Here is a 12,593-nt window from a genome sequence, read left to right as displayed (position 1 = left end):
ACTTGTGTCTTGTCAGGATTCAACCTCAATCTTTAGCTGCCATAAGCCTGTGCATAAGATAGTGCAAATGCCTCTAAAATCTGCAACACAGGAGGCAGAAATAAGGGGTGCATGGTGATAGGAAATGCAGTTCTAAAATAATGAAACAAAGTATGGGGTAGTTGAGTGAACAGCTGAGGAAGAAGCAGCTGAGGAAACCAACAGAATGTCCTAACACCAGACAGGACAATAGGCCCAGAGGGGGGATAGTGAAGATACTGGGCACTTTGACTCCAGAAAAATAGCTGATGGAGAGAAGGCCACCTGTAACAACCTGCTGGAGAGGCAGATCTTAAGCAAGATACCTGAATCAAGGAAAATTCCAGCATAAAAATGGTATAGAATCTTGGGTCCAGTGGAGGACAAAGCAACAGGATTCTAGTTAAAGATGTGTGGTGCATCACCAATTACTCCCCTTTAACCAAATCAGCCACATTAGGAAATGCCCTTGTGAACATGTACTTTTTCTTAAGAGTTAATAATAAAAGGGAAAAGTCAGAAAAGCCTTAAACTTCCATCTCCACAAGAGCCACCCGCTTTCACCCACTGGGCCCAGTGGCAATAGTTAACTGCATGGCATTCATTCAATTGACCTTGTTTCTAAAAGCCATAAAGTATTTAAAGGCAGCAAAATGCCTTCTCACTTTGATCTATATGCAAAGTGAAAGTAAATTACCTTATCTTTTGCAGTAAGCAATTTTTTACTATTATCAGATGGCTTTATACTGGCAAATCTGGTTTCTTTCAGCCTGTTCTGTATGGCATTCTCCTTTTTAAATGCTATCTCTTGTCTAAACCTGAATCAGAGAAAGGAGAAGGGAAAACGATTTTGCAAACAATAACAAGCAAAACAACAAGGATCAACATGACAACATGGAAAGTCGTTACTGAGATGTCCACAGGGCCACGTTAATCATTTTGTTAATGGGCGTAGAATAACTTAAATTCAGTTATGCCAGCACAGTGCAAAATGCTGCTGCTCTTAGAGGAAAGAACTGTTATGCTTACACTGTAATACATCCAAACCCAGGGAATGATGGATCCATCTATTAGAACCCTCTCAAAAAGGTTAAAATTCCACTCAGCCACTAAGGAGGGTGACTGGGGAGCTGGATGCTATCCCCATGCACCCCCACTCCCCTTCCCTATTAAATAGCTGACTGGTAGAATCTCAAGCTTTTTTAAAGGCTGCATGCAAATAGTCCCAGCTGCTCCACTGGAAATGGGGTGTTAGGTACGTACAGAATCCATGATGAACTTTTCAGATTACACACTTTGCTTCAGAAGATCATACCTTCCTTGTTCCATTTCATTAATGTATACTTCACCCACTGCCTTCTCATGATTAAATGATGCTTGGCACAATTTTAAATCTAAACATATCCTGGAGAGTCTGTGAAAACAAAGGACACAATCCATACAAAATACAAATTACCCGTTGACAAGAAATGGTACTTTTGCACAATGAAGACTTGGCCCTAGTTCATTTGAAAATGTAATTGATTTCATGCAATGTGCATTCTGGAAATATGTGGCAAGAAGGGGACCTGCATAAAGCTAGAGCACAATGAAACCAAAGGGAAGCTACAGTATCAGTTAGGGTTGCCTGAATCAGGAGTGACTTGCTGCTAGGTATATTTAAAATCCCATTTCCATCAACAGAATTTTGAGGACTTAAAAGTGCAAAACAGAACAGTCTGTCTGTCTGCATTGCCAATTAAGCACAGCTTTAAAATGGACATTTTAAAACTTGCACTTTCTGGTATGGAAAGATGTTCTGTAGAAGCAGTGTTGTTGTAGTTACCGGTAATCTATGTACACTTTGGTTCAAGTATTGCAGTATAGTTTCAAAGAAAAAGGCAAAAACTGTATATTCAGAGGCCGCTGCAGGCCTGGACAACCCAGCTGTCATGTCTCCAAGACAAACAGTGGTGGCAGTGAGTGGAATTCAAATGATGGGTGGAAGAGAAGTATTTTGCTCCATGCTGGAGTTCCCAGACCCCTTTGCTACATCAAGTGGTGAAAGGCAGTACGGTGGGGGGGGGGGGGTGGGTTAAGCAATATTCCCTACTTCCTCACCTATAAATCATTCCCCACAAGAACACTTTGCTTAAGAGCAACAAGGGCTAGGAGTATTAAAGAAGAGAAAACACTTGTCATCAACAGTCTCAGATATCACTTCTTCTGAAATAGCAAGTTAATTAGATGGGGTGGAATCTACACACATATTTTAAAAGTTCTGAAAATGCTTTTTTAAAAAGCGTTTTTAAAAATACATTGAAAACACTGAATTTTACATAAGGTTCACTATCACCATCTAGTGTCACATTGTATATTGCACTTAAAACACACTTAAAACGTTTCATTTGCAGCTGTATAGCTGAGTCCTAACAGTGCTATCAGACAAAAAAACCCAAATTCAAGGAGACTTGCACACACTCACACCCTCCTACTTTTGTTTTTGATAGCAAAATGCTTAGAATCCGAAACACTGAAATGTAGGCTCCATCAAAATATAAATGCTAAAACTTTCATTTTCAGTCACAAACATGACAAAGCACAGCCAATGAAAGTTCAAACCGCCTAGACTTATTTTTTTTAACGTCTAAGATTTTTAATGCTCAAGCAATTATGCGTACAAGCAATTTTTAGGCTTACTGGGGGTGCCATTTAGAAGGTGCAAGGGGCACTTGCCTCTCCCTATATTTCAGGCCACATATGATTACCTACATCAATATGAACACACATTATCCTGGTCCAGCACACTTGTTCTGCTGATCAACCAGGCATGGGAAACCAGTGGTCATACAGACGACAGCTCTCATCAACCTTGACAACAGACTATATTGGCTAAGACTGATGGGAGTTGTAGTCATGACTATGCTCTGCTAGTAATGGGTGAGATTCAACCTCCCGGAGATTCAGCTCATGCAGGGAACTTTGTGGGAATAACATCTGGAACCATAAATCCATAATTTGTGGCATATCATAAAGTACAGAAAGGGATTAACTTACACACCACAAACAAAAACAGATTTGAATATATGAAGGGCAGGGAAGTGAAATGTTTTACAGTGACTGCAGAATAATGAATACAAACCGAAGATGGTAGAGATCTGACAGACTTTTGCTTTCTACGACATCACGAGAAATGATCTCAGCCAGATGAAGAACCGGAACAGTCAAGTGAGTACATAAAATTGCCTGTAGCTCCTTAACTAAAAGGTCTAGGTAGTATAAGGTACGTGTCTGAAAATTAAAAGAATGGATGATGGAAAAGTTGTCAATACTTCTGTCTCAATTCTGCATTTTTAACTCTGAAAATGGGGCAATGAAGCAATGTTCTCCAATTTTATACATCAGGGACTTGCTACACCCAAATGTATACTTTGGACACATTGTCCCACCTTTTGAACCACTAAATATGCCATCTTTGTGGCAACCTGAAAATCAGCATGAAAAGAAACTTTCAACATTCTCATTAAAAATGGGTTTATCAGAAAGCCAAATACATAGGACATTTATACACAGGTAAAACTCAGGATACACAGAAAATACTATCTCTTCTTTGTGGGCGTGTGGAACTGAGAGATACTGTTCCTGTGGAAGTGGTTTGCTCACACAAACAACCCCTCTCTAGAATCAAGCTCAGGGAAAACTGGTTTTGCCTTCTTTGAAACAGAAGCTGGTCACATGCAGCACTGAACATTTGGCAGATGTTATGTCTCCAACTGAATCCACCGTGGTGTTGAGTGACGCCACTCATCTCTACCCAATACATGTTGCCATAGCAAATCTGTTCCCTCTGACTCCACCAAGTCTTTCAAATTCATACAGGTCTAAGAAGATAAGATAGCAGTCCCTACAAACCAAAATCTGGAAATATTACTCACAGGTGCCAAAATGGTTTCCCTGTTCATAGCACAGCCACTTGAGTCCTGTTTAAATGCATCTCTAATTTCATCAGGACATTCATAGCTAGCCCACTCCTCCACATTCGCGGGCAAGGCTTCACTTGGCCCTTTCTTCTTTGCTTTGTCTTTGGCCGACTGTGCCTGAAAAACAAGACTCTGTGTTAAGGAAGTCTATTTTGCCCCCATGAACATTAAAATATATTAAAAGAAAATGTACCTGTTTAGCATCTTTTGAAGATTTGTCTTTTTTAGGAGGGCTTGTTGGTGAAGAAGGCTTTTGAAAAAAGAGGGGGGAAAGGAAATTTGTATTACACCATAGAATAATAGTATTAATACAATATTCAGTGTTTTACATAGCTTATATATGTACATACAGTTCTGCATCTGAAGCTATGTCCCACCCCACTGGATTTCACAAAGATCTGGATCATGGGCTCACATAAGGACTTTTGAATCCTACAGGTCAACTGCCATTAGTAGCATGGCATTGTCATGTCCCGCCGCACCTGCAGCCACTTTTAGCTGGGTCCCCTGGGCAGTGGGAGATGTTAGATCCTCTCCCGTTGGCCAGGGGAAAAGTTGAATTGGGTTCAGCTGCAGATTGGCCAATAGCAGTCAGACCAAGGGGTGGGCCTGACTGAGTCCATCATAGGAGTTCGCTCAGGTCCACTCCCAGAGTATTTAAGGAAAGCCAGCCCCAACTTGGCACTTTGGTCTTTTGGATCCCCCACCCTCCCTATAATTAAGCTGTTATCTACCCATCATGGAGCAGTGCATATTTATGACCTTGCTATGGATTACGATTGGTCACCATATTTGGGAATGGGGAGGAATTTGTCCTTTAGGTGAACTGGTTGACCTGGGGGTTTCGCCTACCTCATAGCAATTGTCACAACTATTGTGGATGTGGTGTTAAGTCTTAGTCATTGGTTGGAGGGGAGGCTGTAAACCTCTGCCTGCCCTTCTAAGGGAATAAGATATCCCATTAGAGGGTTCCTGGAGCAGGTGCTCCTTCCAGATGCCCAGTTTGCGGCTAGGACCATAGCACTCCTCAAAGGCATTCTCAGTGGGGCAGTAGCTATTTGATGTATGTCGTAGGACCCCCTCACCAACAGTTTGACTCCTGGGAAGACTCAACCAACAGGCGGGTTGGTTGATATAGATTATACCCGATGTCTGAGCCAATGCCATTTACATCTGTAATCAATAAAGTTATGGCCTAATTTAAACAAAAAGCGTATGTTGTCACGAGTGGTCATTCAACAGGCGGTGGGGAGAGGCAGGTCACAACGCCTGGGCATGCAATCTGCTTCATTGGATTGGGATGCATAGGGAGTTAAAGAAAAGGAGATTTATAGAACCCTTACTAAATAATTTATTACAGGAATAGCTGTTCAGAAGTAAACCATTTTCTTGGGGGGGGGAGTATGTTTTTTATATAGAAGAGTGCCTTACTTGTTTTGCATCTTTGTTTTGTTTTGCATCTTTTTTGCCTTTCGATTTGGGACTCGTTTGCTGAGATGGTGAAACTTTGCCCATTGTCTTTAAAAAGGTTCCTGCTGCTGCCAGTGACACCTGAGCAAAAACAATTGCATTTGTTTTTAGTCGGGGAACGAAACCTACAAAAGGCTGAGTTATTTACAGCCAAATGCAGAAAATGAAAGAATTAGGACAACTGAGTAGGATTGATCTCCTTTACTTTTATAAAGAGCAAACCTACACAGATGCAAGTTAATAGCCTCAATTCTAAAACCGGTTAACTTTCAGAAATACATAGAAGAGTTTGTTGTCCTACTCAACCTTCACCCTATATCTGCAGCAACCTCCTGAACCATGAGGGATGTAGAATATACTGCAGAGAGGAGAGCATGGGAAACATACCATATACTTTAATCAAAACCTATATTGTAATAATCATACTTCTTTTTTTGCAAATAACCTTTTCATTACATTCTTGAAGGAAAAATACAGCATCAAAGTACCATGATTTACACATACAGTGGTACCTTTCGTTCTCAAACTTAATCCATTCAAGAAGTCAGTTTGACTTCTGAAATGTTCAACAACCAAGGCGCAGCTTCTGATTGGTGCAGGTGCCCTGGAAACAATAGCTGACAGCCGCATCGGACATTCCGCTTCTGAAAAATGTTTGAAAACTGGAACACTTACTTCTGCATTTTCGGCATATGAGAACCAAGGCGTTTGAGTACCAAGATGTTTGAGAACCAAGGTACCACTGTATATGGACGAGCATCCTTTGAGAATTATACAGAATAAGGATAGAGAAATAAAGGCAAAAGTTGTTGTAATAATCTTACTTTTCATACAATCTATGTGATTGAGGGGAATGCCAGCCAACAGTTTATAGGAAAGCTGGCATATTGACACAGTACATCAACACACCATACTTTTTATTATTTTCTTACCTGCCAAATGCGCATCACAAAAGCATATGCCATCAAACAGTGCTGCTCATGAAAAGGCGAACTATGTCCGGAAATGACTGCCATTACCGTATGAGCTCTAAACAAAGCTTCTAACTGCTTTATACTTCTGAAATCCTCAATGGCAATTCGGTCATTGAAATCTGTCATCAGAAATAACAATAAAGCAAACGTCACCACGTTCTCTCATACGAACAAAATCCAAAATCCACACTAGGTCAATACTTTTACCAGGCAACCAAAGTGTCACAAACTTGTGAACAAGCTTCAGAACTCATGATCAAGATATTAAGCAAAAGGGGGGCATGGTGAGGAGCTGGCTTGGGGTGGAAGCATTAAGTTTGTATTTAGCCACAATTTTAACATGGATTATGTTCTCCTAGGTAAGTTTTTTTTTTTTTTTTTACATCTAGTGACGCTAGGATGAAGAAACACATCTCATTCACCACTATTTTAAAATAAAAATGAAGCAGTTCTCTAGGTCTGTCTGCAGTGAACTACACAGGATATTCATGGTAGAGAGTTTGTATTTTCATTTTAAAAGGAGAAGTCATGCAAGCTAGAAGCTTGACATAGCAGAATCTATAAATTTAATATAAAAAGTAATGTTCAGAAAGGAGAACTATAAACAGAAGACTAAACTAAAATATGTCCTCAGGGTCAAAGAGAAAGTTCTACAGGTTACTAAAATATCAGAATACCCTGGAAAGAAAACAAACTCTGAAATAACTTATTTAAAGATATTTTAGATTTATTTAAAGACATACCTTCTTCTTCAGGGCTTTTTCGGAGAGGTTTCAGGTACAGTAATATATATACTGCCCAGTCCAGGTGTTTAATAGCTTCACTAAGAGGAAACTGATTGCTGTACAGCCATTCTGCAAATGCTATTAGATTATCAACTTTCTTTAACGCATTTTCTTTTTTCTGTATAAAAACAGGGAATGCATTCTTAACCTAGTTGTTCTTGATAATGAATGAATGAATCTTTATTGCCAAAAGCTATTAAGCTGTCACAATTGGTCACAATGTGCAGAATACAAATAATTGATTTAAAACTGAACACCAGCAAAACAAACATACAAAAATGTAAAAATCACTCTTGCCTAGGTTAAGCACTCCACATCTCACATCCCCCCTTATGATACTTGTCTTGGTGCCTAGCTCACAACCTACTTGCAGCCATGGCAAATTTGGAACCAGTACAGTAATAAATACATTATTGCCAGCCAGCAAAATAGAGATTTGCTCAACAGGAGTTTGGTTGGAAAGAGAGCAGTTGTTCTTGATAAATATGTTTTATTTCCTTTCAGACCAAAAGAATAAGTTTAAATATGCAACTAGGAATGCATTGATCTCAGGCAAACTATGGAACTTGTATGTCCACAGCTGTTAGGAATCCAAACATCTCAAGTTAACTGACAGCATTATTTGCAAACATACTAGCAAAGCAATATTTTAAACATCTACTGACGACTTATCATCAGTGAAAAAGGTGGTGCAGAAAACAAATTAGAACAACAGAAATTGCATTATGAAAAGAATGCATAAGGACAACAAGAATACTACAATAAACTTTTTATGCATAGTGGCTCAAGCCACACAACACAGGTATATATAGGAGTACCAATTGTATTTCCATACTAGAAATGGCTTAACCTGTTTGATTTTTGCCTGCCATACAGCTGTTACAATCTTTACAACTTAGAAACACATACCAGTAATATTTTAAAAGTACATTTTAAAAGAAGGCAGATACAGACCTGTAAAACTTCAATTGCATTTTGGTAGCAAGACAACTGTCCCACAAGATCTGACGACACAGACGCCAGACGATGCCACATATCTGACATGTAGTCTTCACTTTCATCTCTGAATTTCTGAATTTCCATTATATAGTTACGCCCAAGTCTGGCCTTCACCATTACCATCTGTTTAAATATTGGGCTAGGAAAAAGAATTTGACAAAATCAATGCACATCACTTATTTGATATACCGGTAAGTTATTTTAAAGTGATACCTTAAGGCATTTGTGATGCATTTTGGAATCAGAAGTCAACATATATGTGTGACAAGCACTTCTGTCTCCACCAATCTACAGCAATTAATCTTAGCCCAGAGTTCAGCCTGAAAAATGCACACTGGATAAATATGTATGAGACATAAGAGACAATATTCTAACACAGGGAGGGATCCACCTAATGAGTCTCAGCAGCGGAAGCTTTGCATAAGGACTTCCACTCATGCAATGGAGCTTCTTCCTTCTCCTCTCCTTCCTAAACTGGCTCAGAAGGAGTGTGTTGTGGGAAACCCCACAATGGAGCATGGGGGGAGATTGTTCCGTCCAGCAAGCTGAAACGCTTGAGCTGACGAATGTTCAACATAGCACACTTACCGTAATTCCTCCCACTGTGTTTACTTCCTGAGACTTGATAATGAACATTTAATTCTGATCATCACTATTATTAATTAGTTTACACACCGCTTAATGCCAAAAGAGGTTTCTCAGTATACAACAGAACCCCAGAAGCTTCTTCAAATCTGAACAGTGATTTTTGCCTTCAACTGCTAGGGAAGTTCAACTCCCGCCTGTTGTCATCTTACAAGCACGAGAGAAAAAGCACAAAAATGTGGGGCAGCTGCTCTGCCAGCGGGTGCTCAGCCAAACAGTGCAGCTTCACCTTTAAAGTTTGAAAGGGAAGGGGCTCTGAGACCATCCAGTACTATGCAAATACTACCACAAGTGATTCACTGAGTAGGGCGCAGCACAACATTAGCCTCCTAGAATGTGTGTCACTGTTGCTTGCCAGAGGAAGGATGGTGGGGTGGTACAGTGGTTAGCAAGGTGCAACACACACCAGCAGAACCTCTGCAGAACTACTTTGGGTGTGCTTCAGTTTCATCCCACTCTCCTTCTCCCATTAAGGTTCTATCCCTCTTCCACACTTCCTCCTAGAGTTCCACACCATCTCCATCTTTTGGATCAGCTCTATTTCTAGATTGTAAAACAACAATAACAACAACAACCAGCAACCCCCAAAACTTCCTAAGAACAATCCAAACAACTTACAGTCTGTGCTTAGTTCGAGGGAGCATCTGATTAGCTTCTTCTAAGACTTTGAGGCCTGCCTCCCAGTCGTATTTATCAGCATATACTTGGAACAGTAATATATATAAGAACGTCCTTAAGGTCAAATCGTCATCAGCACCTTTGAAACAGATTAAAAGCAATATTTTAGATATTGCAAAGCCAATACAGCCACCTCACAAAAACCAAGCAAACTTCATGGTCAAAGAATGAGAACTTACCTGAATGCCCATCTGAGAAACTACTGCTTTGAAAGTCTGTTGTAGGCCACTGATGCAAGTGTAACATATGCTCCATGTCCTAAATAATGGAGATGGGGGGGGGGGAATTTGTTCATGACCATTTTAATACAGTTTTGACAAAGGAAACTTCTCTGAAGGAAGGTCTATTTGGCTGGCAAAACAGCTTGAATAAGGTGTGCCTTCAATGGCAGTAGACTGTGGACATGTAAGAGAGTTTTGGCAGTTCGTGGTCTAAGAAGCCAAGAGGATGGGGAAGTGAAGGGCTGTTGATTAGTTAGTTATTTTAAAGACCCAACCAGCTAATTCAGGTCCTCTTGGCAGATGCCGCATAACAATATGAGTGAATTAGCCCCAATTTAGTTTTAAGTTGCTCGTTCCGTTTTAAATTGTCTGAAGGCAAAACATTCCCATAAAAGGTATTAGATATAGAAGGTACTGCTATTTATTACCTGCTTATTTTTGGCTTCTGATGCTTTATTGATGCTCTTGATAATGACTTCAGTGGGCTTCTTGAGCTGCTGTCTATCCGCTGAGGAACCAATGAAGGGTAAGCAGCCATTCCAGAAGTGTCTAGCTGCTATCATAGCAAGAGAAGTATCCCCAGCTTCTCCTGCATACCTGGGAAGGTGGAAAACACAATACAGTCAGATGGCTGCTGCAAAATGTAGTAAAACCTTGATTCAATTACAGTGCAGCAAGCCTAGTATCCTTTTGCAAGGATTAGATATCACATTTCCTAAATGTATTAAGGGATTCACTCCATAACAAGAAGGGTATGTTTTCTGTAAATGAAAAAAAAAAGTCTATGGAAAATGTGCATCTGTTCCCACTCAAAAATATATGTATAGTATATCTTTGCACATTGTAAAGAAAAAAAATGGTGTAATTGTGAATGGAAATCCAGGTTATTTAACAGATTCCTGTGGTTTTGTTGAAAATAATTTCCCATTGCCACACTTAAAAAAAAATAACCACAGTTACATTTGCAATAGAGAGGATCCTCCATGCCCATAATTATAATTTTTGAGGAATTATATACCATCTGGTCATCACTTCATAGCAGTTTTCCCTGAGGTTAGCACAAGGTGAAAAAATAATGCAATATATCCAGATGTTTTCCCAAATGTCAGAACTTACTAGATGACCTAAATATTGCATCCAGTTTATCATTAAATTTTAAACAAGCAGAGTGTTGCTTAACAGAACCTAACAGTATCTTATAGATGTTTCTTATTGCCAATTGGTATATATATTTTTCAAATGCAGTCTGTTCATCGAAATGGAAATGTTGCACTGATATTTCCTTACGTAAATTTTTATCTGCAGATATTCCGACCATCTGTCCATAGCATTTTTAACCTCAGAGGTACAGATTATTTTAGAGTCATGTATCTATAAAGGTGATGTTATTTCCATAAATGACATTTTTTCTAATGCTCCATTAAGACTGAAATCCAAATAATGGAGCTATTTAATCCTTAACCAGCTTCAAGCTACTTTCATATCTATCCTGAAAAACAATTCCCATTATGAGATGCTATTTTAAATACGTCAGAGTACATAATAATTTCACAGGATGTGGTTGCAATGTGAGATGGTCTGACGCCATGCCTGGAGAGCAAACAAGTGGGAGAAACCATGACTGCTTTCCCTCCCCCACAAAAATGGAAAGTGCAAATATACCTATTGCCCATGTGGCAACTCATCCAAAGGACTGAAAAAACATGCGGCACAATAATTAGTAACTTCAAGCCTCCGCTAAAATTATTCTATAATGAGTAATTCATACTGCTGAGAACTTTAAAAAAATGTCTGCTAGATCTCTGGGAGACCTGGCCCCTTTCCAAGTCCCAGGTGAGGGTGGTCAACATTCCTATCCCTGGTTGCTTAGCAACAGTGATGAAGCATCCTTAGCGCCTCTGCATCTGCAGCCTTAGAACAGTGGCTCCATATTTCACTGTTTTACTTTTTTGAAAAAAATGAAAGTGAAGGGTCTTGGGGGCTTATACATGTGTATTTCCTGTTGGCCACCCTAGACCCAGTAAGCCATAGTTGGGTACCATGATGTCTGAAGAAATCAATAGCATGCTAGGATAGCTCAAGCAGCAACGCATGAGATTCTTAATCTCAGGGTTTCGAGCCTCATGTTGGGCAAAAGATTCCTGCACTAGATAACCTTCATGGTCTCTTCCAAATCTACAATTTTATAACTCTATGCTATAAGGAGAATATGAATGTTCTGCGTAGGTAAAAATTCTGATTTTGTCAAAACTGTTCATTGCATGGGTTTTTCATACGTATGGGGTATATACATTTGTTATTTTAAAGGAAAGGAAACTTAAAATGGTCCAAAATGTGCAACATACCTTGCACTTTCAACAAAGAATTTTGATGCCGCCAAACGCATATGTTTCTTCCCAGCCAAATTTTCCATCATACTCTTCCCTTGTGTACAAGCAGCAATGCTTAGCATTCCCTGCCTCTCCGCATAATCGCTCCTGTAAAAAAACAAGCCATTGCCAACTGGAGTTTTAACATTACAGTACAATATAGGTAAAAAAAAATAGGATTTAAACACATCTGCCAGTACAAGGATGTTCGTGTCCCCTGGTGGGCAGCTTCTACCTGTGGAATGCTCTGAAAATCAGATTGTCTGAACTTGATAGAAGTTCACACTTCAATTGTATAAACATTAGATCTTGTTCCAACACAGAAAAGCTAAACAGAAAGGCATGCAATGCCTGCTGAACAGTGTCAGTAACTCCTTACGTTCTGGCCAGGCTCTACTTGTTAGTTTAGTAATATCTGCATGATCCTTGTTCTGATGTTATGCCTGAATAGCACAAGAGATTTTGATAACAAAGC

At 39.6% G+C, this 12,593-nt stretch overlaps 1 protein-coding gene across 1 annotated transcript in view; it reads right to left on the bottom strand.

Annotated features, from left to right (window-relative positions):
* Positions 1 to 12,593, bottom strand: part of CFAP46 (cilia and flagella associated protein 46) — a 71,750-nt gene that overhangs the window by 28,768 nt on the left and 30,389 nt on the right. The window contains exons 22-34 of the mRNA XM_033148068.1: positions 12,095 to 12,226; positions 10,178 to 10,346; positions 9,708 to 9,786; positions 9,469 to 9,607; positions 8,161 to 8,344; positions 7,165 to 7,324; positions 6,380 to 6,540; positions 5,409 to 5,528; positions 4,171 to 4,227; positions 3,933 to 4,094; positions 3,140 to 3,288; positions 1,334 to 1,432; positions 716 to 836 (exon numbers count right to left, since the gene is read on the bottom strand). Of these exons, the coding sequence (XP_033003959.1) occupies positions 716 to 836; positions 1,334 to 1,432; positions 3,140 to 3,288; positions 3,933 to 4,094; positions 4,171 to 4,227; positions 5,409 to 5,528; positions 6,380 to 6,540; positions 7,165 to 7,324; positions 8,161 to 8,344; positions 9,469 to 9,607; positions 9,708 to 9,786; positions 10,178 to 10,346; positions 12,095 to 12,226 (1,732 nt within the window). The remainder of the gene's footprint in view (positions 1 to 715; positions 837 to 1,333; positions 1,433 to 3,139; positions 3,289 to 3,932; positions 4,095 to 4,170; positions 4,228 to 5,408; positions 5,529 to 6,379; positions 6,541 to 7,164; positions 7,325 to 8,160; positions 8,345 to 9,468; positions 9,608 to 9,707; positions 9,787 to 10,177; positions 10,347 to 12,094; positions 12,227 to 12,593) is intronic.

The sequence above is a fragment of the Lacerta agilis genome, chromosome 5 (assembly GCF_009819535.1).
Source record: "Lacerta agilis isolate rLacAgi1 chromosome 5, rLacAgi1.pri, whole genome shotgun sequence".
Classification (NCBI taxonomy): Eukaryota; Metazoa; Chordata; class Lepidosauria; order Squamata; family Lacertidae; genus Lacerta; species Lacerta agilis.
The sequence above is the reverse complement of the archived record's forward strand: the minus strand, read 5'-3'. Positions and strand labels throughout refer to the sequence as shown.